Source organism: Nerophis ophidion, linkage group LG02, assembly GCF_033978795.1.
Source record: "Nerophis ophidion isolate RoL-2023_Sa linkage group LG02, RoL_Noph_v1.0, whole genome shotgun sequence".
NCBI classification, from domain to species: Eukaryota; Metazoa; Chordata; class Actinopteri; order Syngnathiformes; family Syngnathidae; genus Nerophis; species Nerophis ophidion.
The window spans coordinates 45,590,852-45,615,872 of NC_084612.1; the positions used below are offsets into that span (position 1 = coordinate 45,590,852).

General features: G+C 37.4%; 1 protein-coding gene across 3 annotated transcripts in view; it reads right to left on the minus strand.

Moving 5' to 3' along the window:
* The window catches only part of ano1a (anoctamin 1, calcium activated chloride channel a), a 156,046-nt gene that overhangs the window by 110,169 nt on the left and 20,856 nt on the right, over positions 1-25,021 (minus strand). For all 3 annotated transcript variants that reach the window (XM_061884759.1, XM_061884754.1, XM_061884745.1), the window contains 3 exons: positions 24,140-24,487; positions 8,500-8,598; positions 37-188 (listed from right to left, as the gene is read on the minus strand). In XM_061884759.1, the coding sequence (XP_061740743.1) occupies positions 37-188; positions 8,500-8,598; positions 24,140-24,487 (599 nt within the window). The remainder of the gene's footprint in view (positions 1-36; positions 189-8,499; positions 8,599-24,139; positions 24,488-25,021) is intronic.

Sequence of the window (25,021 nt, forward strand, 5' to 3'; positions counted from 1 at the left end):
TGTGTTCACATAATATCAGCTGAAGATTTCACTTACAGGTGCTCCTTCTCTCTGGAGAAAGGTTGCCCGAGAGATTTTACACTTGGAGTCTGAAGGTTATCCACTTTTGGGTGCAAAGGTCCGGTGACTTTGTGAATGAACAGTCGGATCCTTTCCACAATATTACCTCCTTGTTTGACATCAAAAACCTACAAAACACGGGAAAAACTTTGTTCAATATGTACTTTATACAGAAACATTAAGTGTTTGAAGTTGATCAGTCAAAAGAGATTTGATGTGATTGTTTCCTCATTGAAGTAGCCTTTAAATCAGGGGTGTTTAAACGTTTTGACTCAGTGGCAGCATTGGGCAAAAAAAAATCGGCTACGAGCAGAAAGCTTACTGCATGTAAAGTAACAATACATATACACACGTATATGTATTATTTATGATACAATTTATGTATTGTATCGTACATAAATTGTACTTATATACTGTATATATATATATATATATATATATTAAATATATGTGTAAAGTAATTAAATATGCATCTGAATACATTTGATAAAGAAATCACAAACTACCTGAAACGGGATCTGCACTTTTTTTTTTTAATTGTGCCTATCGTTCCCAATCATTATGAGAGACAAGAACACGTTTTTTTTTAGGATTTAGAGATGATAAAAAAAACGCTTGGAATATGCTTCAAATGGGAGTCACCGTTGAAGCCTTCAAAGTCCTCTAATACAACTTCAAAACCCTTCATAAAAGTTTTATATACACACTGCAAGTCTATATATAGTGTAATAACAGACACGGTCATGACAAAATGTAATGTGGGTACAGCGTGGCTCATGTGGTAGAGTGGCTGTGTCAACAACTTTAGGGTCCCTAGTTCGATCTCAGCTTCTGCCATCCTAGTCACGTCTGTTGTGCCCTTGGGCAAGACACTTCACACTTCCCCCTGATGAGTCGTAGTTAGGGCTTCTGCCATGAGTGTGTGAATGCGTGCATTAATGGGTGAATGTGAAAATAGTGTCAAAGCGCTTTGAGTACCATGAAAGTAGAAACGTGCGATACAAATGTAACCTATTTACCATTTTTACCATTTAATATGTGCAATATTTACTGTAATTTGGTCATTTTAAGCATTGTCGGTACTGATTTTCTCCGCACATTGATTTCAGTTGCCATAGCTGTGTTCTAATCATGGCAGACCTCGTAACAGACATCGAAGACGTGTATTTTTGGACAAATGAGGATTTTAAACCTTATCTTTTTGAAGCCAAATATACATAGGATGAAATACTGCTTATTCAAACGAGGTGAAACGTTGGAGCAGACAAAAGCCGAGAGAGTGAGTTTGGCGTGACTTTGACGCTGTAAATGGGGAACTTGGAGTAAAGTTATTTCAACATAAATGGAGTGCTTACCCAAAAATAAAACCGGAAAAAACGTATCCGGCCAGCTGGACCAAACAAACAACTGTCCAAGGACTGAGTCACTTTAATATTGATCATGATACACGCAGCACATCGTGTGTGTTATTAGCTAATAAGCTAACTGTGTACAAGCAAAACATGAAATGTGGGCTTAGGGCTGGGCGATATATTGATATACTCGATGTAAGTGTTGTTGAAACTTACATTTAATATTTTTTGTTTTAAGGGTTAATATTTTTTGTTGAAAATTATTATGGTTGTGAATTCATGTTAATTTTTTTGTAAATAAGACACATTTTGTTTACTATAAAAAGGACAATTTATTTCCTTTGTCACACCGCTATTCTTGCGAGATTTTGGTGTAGTATTTGGGGTTGTGAGACAAGCAAAAGACTTTGAGTCATCAGCAGCAGCAAGAACATTTGGCTAACTGAACAAGGTATTTGTCACATTGTGTCGAGTTGTTCTGTATATTTGTGGATTGCTTTGGTTTAATTATAGTACGCTCATTTAGTTGCACAAGACTGAAATATTTGCTGCCCAAGAACCTCCGAAGTGGCATGTGGCCACAAGGTAGCTATTTTGTTTAGCACTTTATTTGCCTGTGACTGAACTATGTCTAAAATCATTGTATTTCATGTCTTGTCCTGTAGTTTTCACGGCATAAACCCAAGTAAAGAGCCCGTCTTTAAGAAGCCGTGCCAGTGTTGTCATTTCGGAGCCACACTCGATATATCGCAGGTTTGTCTCTGTGCAATATAGAAAATGACTATATCGTGATATTCCGAGTATACGTTCTCACGCAGTACCTTTCAGCTGCTGGCATTACACTACAGCATGGGTGTCAAACTCTGGCCCGTGGGCCAAATTTGGCCCGCCATGTAATTCATTTTGGCTCTTGAGACAATATTAAATTAACATTAGAGCTGGCCCACCGGTATTATACAGCGGCGGCGCATTCACCGCTAATTCTAATACTTGCCAACCCTCACGATTTTCCCAGGAGACTCACGAATTTCAGTGCCCCCCCCCATACCCTGAAAATCTACCGGGGCAACCATTCTCCCGAATTTCTCCCGATTTCCACTCGGACAACAATATCGGCGGAGTGCCTTAAAGGTACTGCTTTTAGCGTCCTCTACAACCTGTTGCCATGTCCGCTTTTGCGCCATACACTCAAAGTGCCGGCCCAGTCACGTAATATATGCGGATTCTACACACACACACAAGTGAATGCAAGGCATACTTTGTCAACAGTCATACAGGTCACACTGAGGGTGGCTTTATAAACAACTTTAACACTGTTACAAATATGCACCACACTGTTAACCCACACCAAACAAGAATGACAAACACATTTTGGGAGAACATCCGCACTGTAACACAACATCAACACAACAGAACAAATACCCAGAACCCCTTGGAGCACTAACTCTTCCGGGACACTACAATATACACCCCCGCTACCAACAAACCTCGATTTTGCATGTCACTATAAAGTTATATAAGCCTTGCTTGTTCAATATTCAATGCAAAACTTGTTTGGGTCCCTATTAAAAGGTTAAGTTGTTCAACTTAACCTTAAACTTCGGTTTTGTTCAGTTTAGAATTTTGGCCCACTCTGTATTTGAGTTTGACACCCCTGCACTACAGGGTCTTCCCACTCTTTCTTTTCCCTCCTTCTCACAGACAGCAAGCGCACCTTCTCACATACGTCACATACTGTCACGTCATACGTCACATACTTATACAACCTCGCGGAGCAGAGAGGTAGCTGCATGTGTAACGTTAGCTGTGTTGCGAGTGGTAATACGAGAGCAAGAAAGTGCCAATCTGGTAACAAATGAAGGAAGAATTAATTCCCAAGAAAAACAGCAGGGAGTCCACCATCTGGCAGTGGTTTGGCTTCAGGTAGGAATATGTCAAACAGACAACCGTAATTTGTCAAGTGTGGGGCAAAAGTGTTGCTACAAAAAGTAGCACAACTGCTGATGTGTAGCATCATTTGAAAAGTCACCTGCTACAGAATGAAGAGTGATTACTCCGCATATCAACATCTCTGTTCGGTGCCACACCAACAAAATTCCGAGGCAACCATTTCCACATTAACACCGAATGAAAAAAATTGTGAACAACAAAAGGAGATAACGTCCGCATGAACCCACCACATAGTGATTTAATTTCCTATTATGAAGCTCATTTTTATTTGACAGATATTGAAATATCTTGTGTAACATCATACACAAAAGTGCAATTAATTTGTTTTAAACTATTGTCGTGGCGTTCTGTACAAAAAGTACACTTTAATTTAGTGTTGCTTTGATATGTCATCTTAATGAAATCATGCACAAAGTGCACTAATAGCTTGTTTTAAAATGTCTCTGACAATCTTGCACTTTCTGTTTTGACATGAATGTGTGTGCCAATGCTTAATAACTGTTTAGTAAATACAGTTTTGGTCAATTGACTTAGTTGTGATTTCCCTCTCTGCATGAAAGTTTAAAATGCAGGGTTTCCTGCAGCACTTTGTTGTTATGGCGGCCGCCTTAACAAAGAGCTGTCGCCCACCTAAAGTCTTAACAAGCTGCTCCGCTTAGTTCTGCCTCTGTCAGTATGTCTCTCCAGCAGCCAGTATTGTCCCACCCACAGAACAATGTGATTGGTTACACGCAGAGCGGTAACAGCCAATCAGCAGTGCGTATACAGAGCGCATGTAACAGCCAATCAGCAGTGCGTATTCAGAGTGCATACAGTCAGTGCACCTTTGGTGGATTGAGCAGAAAGGTGAGCATAAGGCAGCGGACTCTTCCCAAATTCTAATAAACACTTCCAAGTCAACTACAAGTAACATCTCTATGAGGCCGTTGACGTTCTAGAAAAAAAGGCCGCAGCTCAGCTCGCTCGCAGTCCTTGAGGTAAAGGCTAATTAGCTTTTAGCGTTACGTTAGCTCACTGTGCGGTGTGTGTGCGTGCAACACACACATGTGTGTGTGTGTGTTTGTGTTTTGGACAGCAAAGCCCTGCCTGTGAATGAAGAGTTTCCTGAAGCTGTCTCTGATAGTTGATATAATAATGTAACTGCATCATAAAGCCTACATGAACTCCATGGTGTTCAGCGATGAATAGTCTCTCCTATTGCTATTGTACATTTGTTCAGCTATAGTTACATTAATCATTAGTAATGTAGCAGCCTATTTTTGAATGACAGTGTCCCTGCTATCACATGTTGATAAAAATATAACATTTACATAATACAAATAAACGACAGGCTTCCCAAATGCAGTATTAAATTAAGCATGATGAGTTGAGCATACGTCAGCATGTGGCCCCATTTTTAAATCTTTTTTTTTTTTTCAAACCCTTACTTACAGTAAGTCATTAATTTGACTTTTTAAGTCATCATTTTAGTATCTCAGGTAACTAAGACTGTTTTATTTTTACTTTAAGGAAAAAGTATCGAGATATATATCTTATTTAGCCATTCAGCAAATGGAGGGGAAAACACAACCAAAAGTTGTAGGATTCTTCATGCCACAAAGCCGGCCTACTTCACCACAGTCTGTAGTATATTGCCCCCCCCCCAGGCTGTGGTGGCAGCGACGTCATGGAGACGTGATGGCGACAGGCCGAGTCACACTAATCCTTACACCCACCCACCCCCTTACTGGGTCCCCTTCCCCTGGAGAGTCACCACCTTAACTAACACATTTTCTGGGGGATATACTGAAATGAGTATGTACTAATGCAGTATGTAACAGAATGTAGACACATAGAATCATCATACTGCTGTGATTATATGCTTTAAGTGTTCATTTAAGGCTAAGGCAAAATATCGAGATCTAAATAATTTATCGCGATATGGCCAAAAAATATAGAGATATTAGAAAAAGGCCATATCGCCCAGCCCTATGTGGGCTAATACTTTACAGATACTGTAATATTATTGTTCCTGTCAGTCAGTACAAATTGATGGCCTAACGCATTGTGTTGTGTATTACAAACTCTAATGTGATTTGGGTGCTGACGTAAAAGCTAGATTGTTTCTTGCCGTAGTTAGCTTTTACAGTTAATGCCGCAAAACCTGAAGACATTGCAATATTAAGTATAAACAACAACCGTTAAATAGTAGGAGTAAGTGAAAATGTAACTCCTACCTTGTTTACTTACCTGACAACCTCCTTAAAGTTTTGTAATCAATCAGAAATAGCTAGCAGCTAAAATGTGCCAAACATGTGGAAGTGTGGAGAGCGTGTTTTCCATATCACTCATTGTGCACTGTAATGGATATACTGTATATATGTGTAATTTTAAATGATATACAGTAGTTGAACAAGTTTTATAATGTCCAAAATGTTTTCAATGAGCAGGAGGTAAGTTATGTGCGACCGTGTGTTGACTTCATTTGTTGGTTATACAGTTAATTTACAAAGAGTAGGACAAGTTGTTTGGATTGGGTCAAATAAATTGATGCTGTGCTCCAGTGTCTTCTAAATGAAACTCATGAACCATCCACTCTGTCTTCGCCAACAAGTGGGCGGCAAAATCGCGTCGATTCAATATAGGGGGGCGGCCAAGTGTAGTGGGGCTTTAAAGATTAGTCGATTGTCTGCGATCATTATATTTGTCGACAATATTCGTGACATCATCACTCGTGTTTTTCCTGCCGGAAGTGGCTCACTCGCAAAAACAAAGCCAGTGATAACATTTAAAGTGTGAGGATATTTCCTCTTATTCTTGTTAAAAGCCTGAATACCTTGCTTATTTTGCAAAGCGGACCTTCTTTTTATGGCAGTATATCTGTGACACGCGAGCATTTTTTAAAAGCTGAGGAAGGACGAGGACACAGCCTCGGTTAGAGTACTGTTGGCTTCAACCTTGCTAGCTCACTAACAACAGTGAGATGCAGTTGTGTGAAAAATAACTTAAACTATCATTTTTACCTAAGTCAGCCAGTTAAACTTTTCCTACATCAATTCAATTACGTTTTAAAGCACCGTTAATTTGCAATGCCGTAAAAAAGGCACGGAAAAAATGCGCGCGCAAGTGCATTTACACACACACACACACACACACACACACACACACACACACACACACACACACACACACACACACACACACACACACACACACACACACACACACACACACACACACACACAGGCACCAATTCAGATCATAAGATTAAACATACAATCTATTAAAGGCCTACTGAAATGAGATTTTCTTATTCAAACGGGGATAGCAGGTCCATTCTATGTGTCATACTTGATCATTTTGTGATATTGCCATATTTTTGCTGAAAGGATTTAGTAGAGAACATCCACAATAAAGTTTGCTACTGGAGAAAAGCCCTGCCTCTCCCGGAAGTCGCAGAAGATGACGTCACATGTTGATGGCTCCTCACATATTCACATTGATTTTAATGGGAGCCTCCAACAAAAACAGCTATTCGGACTGAGAAAACGACAATTTCTCCATTAATTTGAGCGAGGATGAAAGATTCATGTTTGAGGACATTGATAGCGAGGGACTAGAAAAAAAAAAAAAACAATTAAAAAAAAAAAACGCAATTGCAATCGCGTTGCATTGAGACGGATTCCTATGTTTTTACAGACATTTACTAGGATAATTCTGGGAAATCCCTTTTCTTTCTATTGTGTTGCTAGTATTTTAGTGAGTTTAACAGTACCTGATACTCGGAAATGAACGTCCACGGCCGGGTGTTGACGCGCAGTGTCTCGGGGAAGTCGACGGCAGCTGTACGGGAGGCGCAAGCTCAGCTGATCTCCGGTAAGAAGCGACATTTTAACCACAATTTTATCACCGAAACCTGCTGGTTGACAAGTGGTCGGGATCCATGTCCGCTGTGATCCATAGTAAAGTTTCAACTCCGTGAATTTTAAACAAGGAATCAGCGTGTGTTTGTGTGGCTAAAGGCTAAAGCTTCCCAACTCCATCTTGCTACTTTGACTTCTCCAATATTAATTGAACAAATTGCAAAAGATTCAGCAACACAGACGTACAAAATACTGTGTAATTATGCCGTTAAAGCAGACGACTTTTAGCTGTGTGTGTGTGCAGCGCTCATATTCATAACAGCCCGTGACGTCATCATTACGCGACGTTATCAAGAAAAAAGTTCCGGGAAATTTAAAATTACAATTTAGTAAACTAAAAAGGCCGTATTGGCATGTGTTGCAATGTTAATATTTCATCATTGATATATAAACTATCAGACTGCGTGGTGGGTAGTAGTGGGTTTCAGTAGGCCTTTAAATAGCCAACGTTTTAAGAATTATTCAAGTACATAATTCTACACATTAAGGCTATTAGAGAGCTAAAACTGCCAAGAGTTGATCAATATGCAATACACCAGTGTGCAGCTTTTTAAACATCACAAAACTATTTTATTTTTGAGGAAGTTACATTTTGTGTTTTGTTGTTTGTTTTCATTGCTGCTATTTTAACTGATCTTTAATACATAAACAATTGATTTTTTTAGCACTTTGCCTCTCCTTTCTTTTAAACAAACAACATTGTGTTAGTCATATCATTTTTTGTAACAACTGTATGAGCAACCCAGTTACAGTATAAATAAATATCTATGAATGAATTAGTCATCTTTGTTGTAAGTAAGCAAATGCCTAAAATAACTTAAGCTACATTTAGAAGTCAATGAAAAAATTTGAGCCATTAAATATTTGTTAGCTTTGTTATCCAATTAGTCGACTTATCAATAAGATAATCGTTGACTAATTGACTATCAGGTCAATCAGGTGTAGGCATAAACACTTAGCAGGCCAATCGTCTTGTTGAAATTTTGATGTCTCGCCGGCCGCCCCGAAGACTGTAGACATAGTTTGGACACCCCTGCTTTTAAATGTATGCATATTAGAACCACCATACAAAAGATCTGTGCATGATATGCCGCTCTACAAACGTAAATTCCAGTCAAATGAACATCCCAAATAATCATTTGACATGTTATAATTTGTGTTTGTATTGTATAGCAGTAAATTCCATTGATTTCAGTCTTTGATGAACCCATGAAGGACAGACGTGCGTGTTGTACCTTGGTTGTCGGCATCTTGAGCTTCATGAACTCAGCTTCCCGGCACAGAACATTCCATGGGGCATGGATTTTCAAAAAACCAATTCCAGGAATCTTGCTCTGTTGTAAAACACAGGTTTGGATAAAATTAATGAATGTAGCTGCAGTTAAATGACTCCTGGATGACCATGACCCTTATTTGGTACTGCACATGAGAAAGTTGAGCACCTGTACCAACAAAGTTACAAAGTAATTCATATTAATGCATTTATTATTCTTGACAACCAAAGAGATTTACATTGAAACTATTATTGAATTGCTAAACAATCACATGCTTGTAAGCTGTGGTGGTTGTCTTCATCTGTAGTCACAGACAAAGTGCTTAGAAGCCCGAAGCAGCTGCTTACATGGCATATGCCTTTACCACAGCGGCCCAAGGAACATGGCTGCAAATTTGGCATCTTTCTTTCCTCAAGCACTAAGTCCCAAGGTGGGTGAGTACCCCAAAATTCAACTCCAGTAATAGTACCGTTACTTTACAATAATATGACTTAAGTAAAAGTAAAAAGTAGTCATCAAAATAATTACTTGAGTAGGAGGAAGTAAGTGTTCCGCAAAAAAAAAATACTCAACTATTGAGTAACTTGTGAGTCACTTCTGATTTTTTTTAGCTATTTTCCAATGGTTCTTGGATTTAATTTATAAATGATGTGTGCATGTGTTTGAAACATAAAAATCATATACAATTAGTTGCAACATGTTTTTTCTAGGTCGAAGTTGAAGTTTTGTCGGCTGATATGTGAAAATTTCTACTGACACAGATGGCAGCACATGATATAAATGTTCCTTTTACTAGTTTGAAAGTAATCGTTGAAGATTTGTGCGGCCTTGGCTGATGTCATGTCACTTTTTACAGTCAGTACGTTTCTATGCACTAAATTAGTCTGATTTGTCAAATAAATTTGTCTCTTCTATTTTCACAGCTCCATGTTGGAATTCTAGTTTTTATTATCTCAAATGTGACTGTTGGCCATACGCAATATGTCTCTTGTACACTAGGGGGCGATTGTGGTAATTTTAGCTTGTTTAGCTATGAGGAAATGTAAATACAGTAGAAGAGAATGCTACATGCTAATACATTAGCATTAGTTATTTTCAAGCTCTGAATCTAACAGATAACTACAACTTTCCACTGCTTTTTAGTGTTGTTGGTAATGTTTTACACTTAATTGACACTTGTGGTTATTAGGATAATTTGATAAATACAAAAAGATCGCTATTTTAGGCAACTGTTGTAGGAGGTTTCGACTTACCAGTTGTCCTAAACAGCCGGGATGTGCTAGTGTCATGTCACATAATTACATTATCTTTTTTTGAGAACATTGTGACACTTGTTAACCAAATAGGTTTCTATATTATCATACCACCGAGCAGTTTTGATTATGACAGCAATTTGTTATTTAGTTTTAGTCATAGTCTGTGAACAAAATGTATGTTAGTTTTAATCATATTTTAGTCATGTAAATTATTTTACTTTTAGTTGACTAAATTATTCAAAATATAACAGACAACATTTATTTTAAGTTGTCTTAAAAGCAATTTTAATAATGATTTATAATTGCAGAGCATCTCAAATAATTTAATTCACAACAAACCCTGCATTCTATGAATACTTCAATCACACTACATATCACACTAACCTTATTGTATGTTATTTTTTTCAAATGTTGAATAATATATGACCAAAATGGTCATATATTATATATATTATATAACAAACTTGTTTTATTCTGGATTGGCAGGCAAGTAATACAGGTCGATTAAGCAATCTTGCTCCGTTTTTACTGTCTCTACTGTATGAGTCATTTGGAAATGTTAGTTTACTCCTACTTACTGTTGCGTAGATGTCCTGATGACTAGCCTGCAGAAGATGCTTCAAGTTGGTTGTATTTTTACTGGAGAAAATCAAGCCACAGGGTTTACAACGTATCTTGTTCTTTACTGTTGCTAAAGTAAATGTCTCCATGTGTCTTCCCTTTCTTCCAGGTGTAGAAGACATATTGAAATTATATGTATAATAATACAGTATAAAGATGTAACGATATATCAGAATTTTATATCAAGGTTATTGTGACCAAAATGATCACGGTTCTAATTATTGTCGCAGTATTGTGGAATGAGATCAAAAAGCTTTTTAAACATAATTAAAATAAATAGACATACTTTTAGAAAAGCCATTATTGTGCATGTCTTGAGTTTCTTATGCCTCACCGAAGTGTTTTGTTCTTCTGTTGTATCTGTTTTAATTGATATACGTTTATTGATGTACTGCAAATATTGGTTTATATTGTAGCACTTTAAATTGTATTTAAATGAAAAGAGCGTGATAAATAAAGTCTATTAACATTATGAATTACTGCTGGCATGGGTTGTCCTACTCCGTTCAGCAGTACTTGAACACACCACAGAACACCTCCGTGTCTTTACCTCTGAGGAAAGATCAATCATAGCAATTCTGTGCTAAGAGAGCACGGCTTATAGCACGGGTAGGGAACCTATGGCTCTCGAGCCAGATGTGGCTCTTTTGAGGACTGCATCTGGCTCTCAGATAAATCTTAGCTGACATTGCTTAACACGATAAGTAATGAATAATTCCGCTGTTAAAAATGACGTTAAAAATATAAGACATTCTCATGCATTTTAATCCATTCATCCGTTTTCTACTGCACATGTTCAAGAAGTCTCATTAACAGTAAGAAGAATTGATTTATTATTGGTTAGCTTCAGAATAGCAATGTTGTTAAAAAGAATAAGAGACTTATTATACTCTAAAAATGTTGGTCTTACTTAAAAATGCACGCATTTAGTTGTCAGTGTTTAAAAATATTATATGGCTCTCACGGAAATACATTTTAAAATATTTGGCTTTCATGGCTCTTACAGCCAAAAAGGTTCCCGACCCCTGGCTTATAGGTTCAATGTGCACAATTTAATAACTTAGTTGCTCAGACAGTAATGTGTTTATATACATTTAGATTGGGGCATGTTGTTTTTAACGGGGAAAGATGTATGTCTCTTGTTTTCATGTCTGCCGCGAGTTTATCAATGTGCAGGTATCAATCTCAGTTTCTTAGGTCATTTTAATTTAAAAGAGTAATACTAACCAGCATCATTATATCATAATATCCCTACAATATTTAAGTACAATATACTAAGTTCCCCCCCAAAAAATCCAAACACCGTGTGTCAGTAGGTCAGTGTATGTTTTGGTATTTAAATTTTCTTTACATAAATCAAATTTAAAATCAAATAATGATTTGCTTATTTTAATTTTGCTTCAAAATATCAAAAAGAAAATTGAAAAACAAACAATTTTTCTTTTTTGGTTTGAAAGGAAAAATGAAGATCCACACTAAACAAAAACGGAAAAACAGACCAGAACGAATGGTTTTCCATTTGCACGCACCAGAAGTTTTCTTTTCAAAGTAAAAGCAGGAATACCTCAGTACCCGTGTGTCTGGCTAAAATGTCTTTGGAGCCCTACATAAAAAACATTCTAGACATGGCACAACATGGTCTGACATCTGCATAAACATATATCTATATGCGCTTAAAATATGAATGTGGAGGCAAAAAGGCATTCTCTCGCGCATCAAGGTACAGATTTTTTTTACAGGAAAATCCGCAGTCCTGTCTCTAAAATTGCTACTTCCGTTTCCTGCGTCGGAATATGAAAACATCAATTTTAGTCGCTTTTCAGTTTCAGTTTCTGTTGATATGTTTCTAGTTATTTCTGCAGAAGTCTAGTCTAAAGTATTAGCTGTGCATAATAGCCAGTGTCACAGCCACACAGTACCGAAGTAAGTATCTCCGCTTTTGAAACACAATCAGGATTCCTCCAAAGACGCTCCATTCATAACAACTTAAAACTGTCATAGACATTATTGAATACAGGGATTTAATTTCATGATAGTTGAACGCTGTTTTTGGACTTTTATAAATTGCTTGACTCACTGGAACATAACTTTCTTTTTCTAATGCTAGAACATTGGATTTGGTATTAAGTTTTGGGAGATAATTAAAGGGCTTTATGAGAATATTAATAGTTGTGTCGTAGTAGTCTCAGGCACAACCCTCCATCCATCCATTTCTACCGCTTGTCCTGTTCGGGGTCGCGGGGGTGCTGGAGTCTATCTCAGCAGCATTTGGGCGGAAGGCGTGTACACCCTGGACAAGTCGCCACCTCCAGCTTCCTAATCAAGATGTCCCTTATCACCATATTTGAACGTGCGGCTTGGAAATAACAGTCAATTAGCATATTACTTTTCCTAAAAAATAAAGAACAAATTCCAACTGTTATTGAAAAGATTAAACATTTCTCTAATGTATTAGAACTTTGCCTAAATCTTAAGAAAGGAGAATGGTTTCCTATGTGTGAAAGGAAATATTTGCAATGTCCCCGTAAAGTCAAAAGTGAAATATGTATCTACTTTCACATTGGGAGGTAATGGAAGAAATAAATATAACATTTCAAAATTCTGTCTTCATCCAAACTTAATAAAAACTTAATTATTGTTTTGTTTGCCTGAAAACAGATGCACTCTGAAACATGATCTAATAAAATAGTTAGTGCATTATGAAATGCTGCATAAGATTAGTTATGAAAGTAAGAATGAAAACAATTTTTAAGCAGGAATAAGATTTGTTTTGGCAATGCTTTGTACAATTGTTTGAATTCAGAAAGTGGTGGATGAAAGTGAAATGTGTTGCACATAATTAAGAATGTTGCTTTGTGCATCTATAATACCTACAACCCACCAAATATTTTTCTGCACACAGCCATCATAGTACCACCATTTGTTTGTGTGTCAACTAAATCTGTTCTTCCATATTGGAATGTGATGAAGTGACAAGTTATGTATGTAAATTATCAACCAATAAGATTCATCTGCTTGTAAAAGTCTGACAAGTTAACAGGTGGCTTTTACTACTGAAAGGCGCATGTCATGGAACTTCCAACCTTCTAATTTATCAAATATTTTTGAAGGTAAGCAGTACCAGAAGGAATCACAAACTTGAATCCATAACTTCCACCAGTTCAGTGCCAGGGTACCATTCAAATAATTGATTCTCAAACTATGGTACATGTACCACCAGTGGTTCGCGGCCTCCATCCAGTGGTGCGCCAAATACACACTTAATTAAAGTCACGTGTTTTACTTTCCTATATTCAAACAAAGTGCTATTGTTCAAACTGTGTCTAATGTTATAGTGGCACACACATATTAAAAATATGTGTTAAATAAAAAGTCTGCCTTGTTTTTAATGAATATGTAGGCCTACAACACTATTGTCTTGTAATGTTGGTCATTATGGTGGTAGTTGGAGAGCAAAGTAATTTCTGAGGTGGTGCTTGGTGAGTTTGAGAACCACTGATTGACAATCAAAAATCTAAAACTTTTGGTCTTTCATCTGTATATTGTTTCACTATGTTGCCCTTTCCTACATAATGCGCAGGCGTGTGATTTTTCCGTCTATAGTTAGAAAGACGTCTTTTTAATCTCAGTAAAAATATAAAATAAACATTTTCTGTTTGTTTTTTTCATTTTTTCTGACCTACAATATGTGTTAAAATCTTGGTCCGTCTCTTTGCTATACCTGCCCACAACTACAGTTTTCCCGTAATGAGTACGGTTTTTGATAATCCATTCCAGTTTGCGGCTGCAGTGGTAGAAACTACGGTTTTCCATAAAAAAATATTATCTTAGAAATCAAAGCTACGTAGCTTACAGTAACTACATTTCCCAGTAGCTTGCCAGTAGCTTTGCTTCCTTTTAAACAAGTGGCGATTCCCATAGATTAGCTATTTATAGACCCGTGTAACGGGTAGCTAAGTTACATGCTACAAAAGAAGACAGAGGGAGAAGAGAAAGAGAGAAATTCACTACTGTAACTGCACGGAAACATCAATGATGATTGGTTAGTCTATGTATAATAAAATCCATGATTGGTTGGTTGGTTTACTATGATGAGTCACGATTGGTTAAGATTAGAGCAAAACATTACGGACAGGCCAATCAGAGGGAAGATAGGCCGGGTCATCGAACCAGGAAGGGAAATCACAATAGACATGCACATCCAAAATGACGCCGAAAGAGTTGGAGAAGAGAAGAGGGAATATTCAAGCAGGCTATTTATAAATTAGCAATGTAGACGACGTCCAAGAAACCCAAAATGCGTCTACTTGGCCACATTTGGTCAAATGTATGCATCTGGATAAAACAATGCCCAAAATATTCATTTGACTTGCCCAAATTAAAACTGCTCTCGAATTGGAAGACATGGAATACACATTTAAGAACACACATGATTGTGGCAGACATGTGATGTCTTTTGCTACAGTATAGCCTGACTAAATGCTTCATTTCGTTTTCATTGGTTCTATCGGTTCTGGTTTTAGAACAAAATAACAAATTAACATTTTTCATTGATTCATTTGAATGAATGGGGTATGAATTTATTTAAACTCTGTTGATAATGCTTCAATGTTTTAAACTCTAAAACATCTTTAAATGTTGCTTTTTATTTTGCTAATTTTTGCAGGTTCAATTGCTGAAAAACCAGGAGCTTGACCCCCACCCAGACCCATGGCTTATTTTCTGTATTTTTCATTAAGTTAAAATCACATGCTTGAATGAGTCTAATTTCTCCAAATTAAATTAAAGTTGAGTTGGTTAATGTTTTTTATTATTCTAGAAGGTTTGAAATAAGATTAAGCAGGATAAATACATCTGGCCAAATTTTTCATTTTGGTTAAGCAAATACGTCCAAGTATGACATATCTCTTTGTTTGCCGCACATTTAACTCAGTTTGGTATTCTTAAATTGTATTTTCTATGTTTGCTTTCTGAGAGTTAATTTGTATTTGTTTTTATAGGTTATTACCTAAATATTTCCCCTCAGACTTTACAGAGACATTGCAAATATTTTTATCAACATAATCACAGATAGGAAATCATTCACCCTTTTTAAGATCTAGGCTAAGTCCTGATACATTAGAAAATCTTGAATCTTTTCAATAACAGATAGAATTTGTTATTCATTTTTTAGAAAAATAGTTGTTTCATCTGCCAATTGACTATTATTTCCGTGTTACTGGTTCAAATATGGTGATAAGGGACACCCTTGAGAAATGCCCATCTTGATTAGGATGCTGGGGTTGTGCCTGAAACTACAGTACAAAGACACAACTATTAATATTATCATAAAGTCCTCTAATTATCTCCCGAAACTTAATACCAAATCCAGTGTGTTCCAGCATTAGAAGAAGTAAGTCATTTTAAAGTGAGTCAAGTGTTTTATAAAGGTCCAAGAAGAGCGGTAAACTATCATGTAATTAAATCCCTGTATTCAATAATGTTCATGACAGTCTTATTTTGTTATGAATGGAGCATCCTTGGAGGAATCCTAATTGTGTTAAAAAAAATAACTATGTTACTGTGTGCTTGTGATGTTGGCTAACATGTAAAATAAATACTTAAGACAAGGGACAAAGTTCCTAGACATCAACAGAAATATCTATAAAAATATCAACAGAAACTGAGACTGAAAAGCAGACCAAAATTGATGTACGGTAATTTCATATTCTGGCACCGTAACCAAAATAGTCATTTTAAAGACAGGACCGCGGACATTCTTGTAAGAAAATCTGTACTATGATGCGCGATTGAATACCTTTTTGCCTCCACTTTCGCATTACAAACCCCGTTTCCATATGAGTTGGGAAATTGTGTTAGATGTAAATCCAAACGAAATACAATGATTTGCAAATCATTTTCAACCCATATTCAGTTGAATATGCTACAATGACAACATATTTGATGTTCAAACTGATAAATATTTTTTTTTTTGGCAAATAATCATTAACTTTAGAATTTGATGCCAGCAACACGTGACAAAAAAGTTGAGAAAGGTGGCAATAAATACTAATAAAGTTTAGGAATGCTCATCAAACACTTAATTGGAACATCCCACAGGTGTGCAGGCTAATTGGGAACAGGTGGGTGCCATGATTGGGTATAAAAACAGCTTCCCAAAAAATGCTCAGTCCTTCACAAGAAAGGATCGGGCAAGGTACACCCCTTTGTCCACAACTGTGTGAGCAAATATTCAAACAGTTTAAGAACGTTTCTCAAAGTATAGGGACGGCTTGGCGCAGTGTGAGAGTGGCCGTGCGCAACCCGAGGGTCACTGGTTCAAATCCCACCTAGAACCAACCTCGTCACGTCCGTTGTGTCCTGAGCAAGACACTTCACCCTTGCTCCTGATGGGTGCTGGTTGGCGCCTTGCATGGCAGCTCCCTCCATCAGTGTGTGAATGTGTGTGTGAATGGGTAAATGTGGAAGTAGTGTCAAAGCGCTTTGAGTACCTTGAAGGTAGAAAAGCGCTATACAAGTACAACCCATTTAAAGTGTGATTGCAAGAAATTTAGGGATTTCAACACCTACGGTCCATAATAAAATGAAAAGGTTCAGGGAATCTGGAGAAATCACTCCACGTAAGCCGCATGGCCGGAAACCAACATTGAATGACCGTGACCTTCGATCCCTCGGACGGCACCGTATCAAAAACCGACATCAATATCTAAAGGATATCACCACATGGGCTCAAGAACACTTCAGAAAACCACTGTCACTAAATACAGTTTGTCGCTACATCTGTAAGTGCAAGTTAAAGCTCTACATTGCAAAGCGAAAGCCATTTATCAACAACATCCAGAAACGCCGCCAGCTTCTCTGGGCCCGAGCTCATCTAAGATGGACTGATGCAAAGTGGAAATGTGTTCTGTGGTCTGACGAGTCCACATTTCAAATTGTTTTTTGGAAATTTTCGACATTGTGTCATCCGGACCAAAAGGGAAGTGAAGCATCCAGACTGTTATTGACGCAAAGTTCAAAAGCCAGCATCTGTGTATGGGGGTGCATTAGTGCCCAAGGCATGGGTAACTTACACATCTGTGAAGGCACCATTAATGCTGAAAGGTACGTACAGGTTTTGGAACAACATATGCTGCCATCAAAGCACCGTCTTTTTCATGGACGCCCCAGCTTATTTCAGCAAGACAATGCCAAGCCACATTCAGCACGTGTTACAACAGCGTGGCTTTGTGAAAAAAGAGTGTGGGTACTTTCCTGGCCCGCCTGCAGTCCAGACCTGTCTCCCTTCGAAAATGTGTGGCGCATTATGAAGCGTAAAATACGACAGCGGAGACCCCGGACTGTTAAACGACTGAAGCTCTGCATAAAACAAGAATGGGAAATAATTTTACTTTCAAAGCTTCAACAATTAGTTTCCTCAGTTCCCAAACGTTTATTGAGTGTTGTTAAAAGAAAAGGTGATGTAACACAGTGGTGAACATGCCCTTTCCCAACTACTTTGGCACATGTTGCAGCCATGAAATTCTAAATTAATTATTAATTTGCAATAGAAAAACAAAGTTTATGAGTTTGAACATCAAATATCTCGTCTTTGTAGTGCATTCAGTTGAATATGGGTAGAAAAGGATTTGCAAATCATTGTATTCCGTTTATATTTACATCTAACACAATTTCCCAACTCATATGGAAACGGGGTTTGTATATGCGCATATAAATATCTCTAAATGCAGACGTCAGACCTAGTTGTGCCATGTCTAAAATATTTTCTGTGTAGGACTCCAAACACATTTTAGCCAGAAACACGGGTACTGTAGTGTCCCTGCTTTTACTTTGAAAATAAAACTTCCGGTGTCTTTCAAAACCAAAAAAGAAAATCACATTGTTTTTCACTTTTGTTTTTTGTATTTTATAAAGAAATTCAAAAGAACCAATTGATTTTTTGTTTTTTAACATCCATTTAGCTAAAGACAATTGAACTACCAGAACTAGTTGTAGTTCTGATTGGATCTCTACCATAAGGCGCAGTTTGATTGGTAAAATGGAGTCAAACATTACTAAATCTTACATTATATTGATGAAACAGAATCATGTTACAGTGCCTGCGGTAAGAAAGCCTGCTGACAAAATGAATTTGTCTATGCAAGTCTAAATCAATGGATTATGAAATATTTATGATACAAATAAATGTAACAATCTGAATTAAATTGGAGTTGATCAAAGTGACTAAACTAAAGTAATACTAATTGTCGGCAGTTTTGCCGCAGTCATCATTATTACCGTTTGTCGTTACATCCTGGTTTCCCTGTGAAAAATCCAAAAAAAGTGTCTCAGCAGTTGTAGTTCTGATTGGATACCAACCATGAGACTCTGTGGTTTATGAAATGGAGTCAAATGTCACTAAAGCTTGCATTGGATTGGCGAAACAGAGTTAATCGGAATGAAACTCAATGTAACAGATTAAAGCAGAGTTTCATTTTCACAAAAATAACCAAGTAAAAATAAAAAGTATGTTACATTAAAACTACACTGACTAGTAATTTTTTTCCAAAATGTTACTTAAGTAAATGTAACAGAGTAAATGTAGCGAGTTAATTCCCACTTCTGACTATGTCGTTTATACCAACAGCGTCAGGAGGATAAGAAAGCCGGATGCGTTTTTATCGGGTTTTAAAATTGCTGACAACATGTACAAATAAGAATATAAACATTATTTATAAAAGCCATGGCTGTTCATGTAAAAAATAATACTGGCTGACAGAAAGCAGTTTCTTGCAAGCTGCAGTAGAGGATGTGGGAAACAGATTCTCAACGTAGTTATCGATCTAAGAGTTGAGAGTAATGGAAACATATTGTTTTTGTCTGTTTATAGTTACCATGCAAGGCGTGCATCTGTATCAGACCTGACTCGGGGGCCACATTTAAAGGAAAAAAATGTGTCTTGGGGCTGGTATATCTATTTTTAGGAACACTAATACAAAACCTCACAATAACAACCAATTGAATGCTAAATCCTTTGAGAGACTGCCTTAAACGTAATGGAATTAAAACTTTTTCTATGAACGATAAAACACTGCATATTGATAAAATATGAATGTCACACCCCCTTTCGATCGACATATTTTACAATCGAGTGAAACGTGACAAAAATGCAGTGAAATATGAACGCTATAGGTACAAAATAAACCCACCTACAATCTGATATATCACTAAGCTTTAGAACTTTGTTGTTAAAATCTCCTTCCGCGTCTGTGGAAACACTTCCCGCCCACACTGCTTGGTGTCTCGTCTGAGCTGCTGCGACGAAGATTACCATAGTAACTAATTAAATGACCATAGTACCTAATTAGATTACCATGGTATTTGGTATATCATCCAAAAGCGCAGATTCCAAACATTGAAATACTTTGTATAGTTCAAGACTTACGGTCATTAGAAAATATGACCGCATATCATAATGGCAGCTACACTTTACATCTTAAAGATCTAAAAAAAAATTTTGGGGAATGTTCGGCAAGCCAGATTGAAAGGCTTAACAGGTCTGATCTATATGAATTATTGAAGTTCCTGTTTCTTTTTTAACTAAACAAAATATACTCGCCAATATCACCTTAAATTGAGACCTATTTGCTACATTATGATCACTTGACAGTTAAGCCCAATCACAATACACTCCCTCACCCTATTTTGTGTGGGGTCCCGTGAAGGTAGTGGTGTCCCAATGACTTTGCATGTATGGGTAGAGGTTAGGCCCTGCGTTGAGGTGGCGACTTGTCCAGGGTGTACGCCGCCTTCCGCCCGATTGGAGCTGAGATAGGCACCAGCACCCCCTGCGACCCCAAAGGGAATAAGCGGTAGGAAATGGATGGATGGGTAGAGGGCATAACGAGGGATAGGGAAGTGGTTCTCAACCTTTTTTCAGTGATGTACCCACTGTAAACATTTTTTTTAATTCAAGTACCCCCTAATTAGAGCAAAGCATTTTTGGTTGAAAAAAAGAGATAAAGAAGTAAAATACAGCACTATGTCATCAGTTTCTGATTTATTAAATTGTATAACAATACAAAATATTGCTCATTTGTAGTGATCTTTTTTGAACTATTTGGAAAAAAATATATAAAAATAACTAAAAACTTGTTGAAAAATAATCAAGTGATTCAATTAAAAATAAAGATTTCTACACATAGAAGTAATCATCAACTTAAAGTGCCCTCTTTAGGGATTGTAATAGAGATCCATCTGGATTCATGAACTTAATTCTAAACATTTCTTCAGAAAAAAAATAAATCTTTAACATCATTATTTATGGAACATGTCCACAAAAAATCTAGCTGTCAACACTGAATATTGCATTGTTGCATTTCTTTTGACAGTTTATGAACTTACATTCATATTTTGTTGAAGTATTATTCAATAAATACATTTATAAAGGATTTTTGAATTGTTGCCATTTTTAGAATATTTTAAAAAAATCTGACGTACCCCTTGGCATACCTTCAAGTACCCCCAGGGGTACGTGTACCCCCATTTGTGAACCACTGGAATAGGGGGTATGAATCTTGCCCTTCAGAGTGAGGCATTTCAGTTGCTGACTTGCTTATGTAGGGCCAGAGAAAAATGCACAATTTCTGCACAAGTTATATAATATATTACATGTTAGTTTAGAACGTTACTTTGTAATGTTAGCCAGCTAGCCACGTTAGCTAACATTAGGTTAAAGGCCTACTGAAATGAGATTTTCTTATTTAAACAGGGATAGCAGGTCCATTCTATGTGTCATATTTGATCATTTCGCGATATTGTCATATTTTTGCTGAAAGGATTTAGTAGAGAACATCCACGATAAAGTTCGCAACTTTTGCTGCTGATAAAAAAGCCTTGCCTTTACCGGAAGTCGCAGACGATGACGTCACAAGGGTGAGGGCTCCTCACGTCCTGGAATTAAGTGCTGCACGTACTGCTTCAAAACACGCCTCGCCAAATACAGCATTACCGCTGTTGCTTCAAATTTAAGTAAACATTTAAAAAACAAACATCCAGACCTGCACAAGGAGTTTAAAGTGTGGAAGGTAGTATAGTTAACAGCTTCCCCCGTGCACATACAGTAGATACGAGACATACAGCTGGTTTGCTTTTTGAGAAATTATTCATATTTTAATAACCGACCATGTAATGTCAAATAATGCAATTGAATTGACTGAATTTCATAACAAATTCCCATTTTTTTCATTTTTGTTTAATCTTTAACAATGTGTGTTTTACATGCTACTTGTCTTATCTGTGTATTTTTAACCTTGTTTTCAGTGTTTACTAATTATTGTAAATGTCTTTAAGCACAGCTCAAAATTGGGAACCATAAATCATGAAGCATTTAATACAATGTCGATAAAGCTTTATATTCTATTCTAACTTAATTCTAGATTATGGAAGGCTTTATTTAATATGTTAAATTATTGTAAACTTTAAGCGCAATTTAAAAGCATGTGTATTTTAATTTAAATGATAATATTGTTCTTTGGGTGCAATAAGAAACATATGTTTCATCATAAGTTTTATCTTAAATGTCCAGTTGAAATAAAGTCAATAATGATGTTTTTGTGCTGTCCTTTATTTTCAAAAGTATCAAAAAGTTTTGAAATATATAACGGTATACATTTTGGTACCAAAATACTGGTGTCGGTACAATGCTAGGTGGGACGTATGTGCAAACTTAACTATGTCGTCACTTACGTGTCCAAACGTAAACTATACAGTGACGTAGCAAGTGGTGTCCCAATTATTAGGGAAGATTACAAAGCTCTAACCCAGGGGTCTAGAACCTTTTTGGCTGAGAGAGCTATGAAAGCCAAATATTTTAAAGGCCTACTGAAACCCACTACTACCCACCACGCAGTCTGATAGTTTATATATCAATGATGAAATATTAACATTGCAACACATGCCAATACGGCCTTTTTAGTTTAGTGAAGTGAAGTGAATTATATTTATATAGCGCTTTTTCTCTAGTGACTCAAAGCGCTTTACATAGTGAAACCCAATATCTAAGTTACATTCAAACCAGTGTGGGTGGCACTGGGAGCAGGTGGGTAAAGTGTCTTGCCCAAGGACACAACGGCAGTGACTAGGATGGCGGAAGCGGGAATCGAACCTGCAACCCTCAAGTTGCTGGCACGGCCACTCTACCAACCGAGCTAAACCGCTCTAAATTACCGAGCTAAATTACAATTTTAAATTTCCCGGGAGTTTCGTCTTGTAAACGTCGTGTAATGATGATGTGTACGCAAGACGTCACGGGTTTTTAGGAAATATGAGCGCTGCACACACACAGCTAAATGTCATCTGCTTAAACGGCATAATTACATAGTATTTTGGACATGTGTTGCTGAATCTTTTGCAATTTGTCCAATTAATATTGGAGAAGTCACAGTAGAAAGATGGAGTTGGGAAGCTTTAGCCTTTAGCCACACAAACACACGGTGATTCCTTGTTTAAAATTCCTGGAGGTGAAACGTTACGATGGATCAGAGCGCGGTCAAGCGAGCATGAATAAAGACGGAATGTCAACCAGCAGGTTTCGGTGAGGAAATTGTGTTTAAAAAGTCGCTTCTTACCGGAGAAAAGCTGAGCTTGTGTCATCCGTGAAGCTGCCATCGACTCCCCTGAGACACTGCGCGTCAACACACCCGTGAAGACACCTTTCCGACTATCAGGTACTATTTAACTCACTAAAACACTAGCAACACAATAGAAAAGTAAGGGAATTCCCAGAATTATCCTGTTAAATGTGTTTAAAAACATCGGAATCCGTCCCAATCGCGTTTTTTTTTTTTTTCTAGTCCGCCGCTATCAATATCCTCAAACATGGATCTTTCATCCTCGCTCAAATTAATGGGGAAATTGTCGTTTTCTCGGTCCGAATAGCACTTTTTGTTGGAGGCTCCCATTATAAACAATGTGAATATGTGAGGAGCCATCACACTTGCGACGTCATCGTCTGCGACTTCCGGTAGAGGCAGGGCTTTTCTCTTAACACATTGACAGTTGCGAACTTTATCGTGGATGTTCTCTACTAAATCCTTTCAGCAAAAATATGGCAATATCGCGAAATGATCAAGTATGACACATAGAATGGACCTGCTATTCCCGTTTAAATAAGAAAATCTCATTTCAGTAGGCCTTTAAAATGTATTTCCGTGAGAGCCATACTATATTTTTAACACTGAATACAACTAAATGCGTACATTTTTTTTAGTACGACCAACATTTTTAGAGTATAATAAGTCTCTTATTATTTTTAATATCATTGTTATTCTGAAGCTAACCAATAATAAATTAAATATTTCTTACCATTAATGCAAGTCTCTTGAACAGGTGCGGTAGAAAACAGACGGGTGGATTAAAACATTAGAATGTTTTATATTTTGAACGTTATTTTTAACACTGTGATTACCAGCGGAAGTAATCATTACTTATCGTGTTAAGAAATGTCAGCTAAGATTTATCTGAGAGCCAGATGCAGTCATCAAAAGTGCCACATCTGGCTCAAGAGCCATAGGTTCCCTACCCCTGCTCTAACCCTTGTTGCTTCATTTCAAGTGTGTCGGGGTAGTGGGTCAGGGCTAGTGGTAATGAGTGATGTGGGGTATAGGGATTGGGCCTAAACCTGTGACTGGAAGCATAACTACTGTGCAGACCAGAGGCACCTTTTTCAACTGTCTTTATCTTACCTTCTCGTCTTTTTCCAACTCCAGCCCATTCTCTTGGAGGTTTTCTTCAAACTGTTCCCGCCAGAACCGCTGGTCATCTTGATGATAGTCGGTCTGTTGTTTTTGGGCAGCAACCTCTGGGTCTTCTTTTGGCTGCAGAGGTGCACGGCTGCTTCTTGAGCTGAGACTGCGGCGGAGACGGCGAATGAAGTTGCCGTCTGCAAACCTGGGAGCCTTGTGCTGAATACTGTTAGGTTTCTGAATGTGATAGGCAAGCACGTAGTCCACTCGCCGCTTGCCATCAGCAAAATATGGACCTAACGCAAGACACGGGGGTGCTTTATCTCCATCTTCAAGATTTTTCATTTCCTATAGGAAAGAAAAAGGAGAAGAAAAATTAATTATTAAAAGAAAAGTGTGGGTTTTTAAATCCAATTTAACAAATCCACACGTTACTTATAGTTTTTTGTGAAATGAACATAATACTTTTAGGAAATCCAGCACTAATTTGCGATGCCTCTGTAGGATTGATGTACAGCAAGCCTTCCTCATTTGACGACTCTAATATGTACACATCCATCCATCCATTATCAATACATTTGTGTTCGTCCTCATTATCAGCTGACCTCTAGTGATAAGAGGGGTACACCCAGGACTGGTCACCATTCAATCACAAGACGCATATGAACAAGCAAGCATTCTTACTCACAATTACACATTTCAAAAGGCCTCCTCCCCACCGGACATGTTCTGATCACCTCCCTGAGCAGGCGTCGAGGAGGCCTCCTGACATATGCCTAGTCATCTGGCTCCATATGTATGGAGCAGCGTCAGCATTATTTAGACTTCCTACTGAAGGACATTGCTTCTCAACCTATCTCTGAGGCACATGGGGTCAAACTT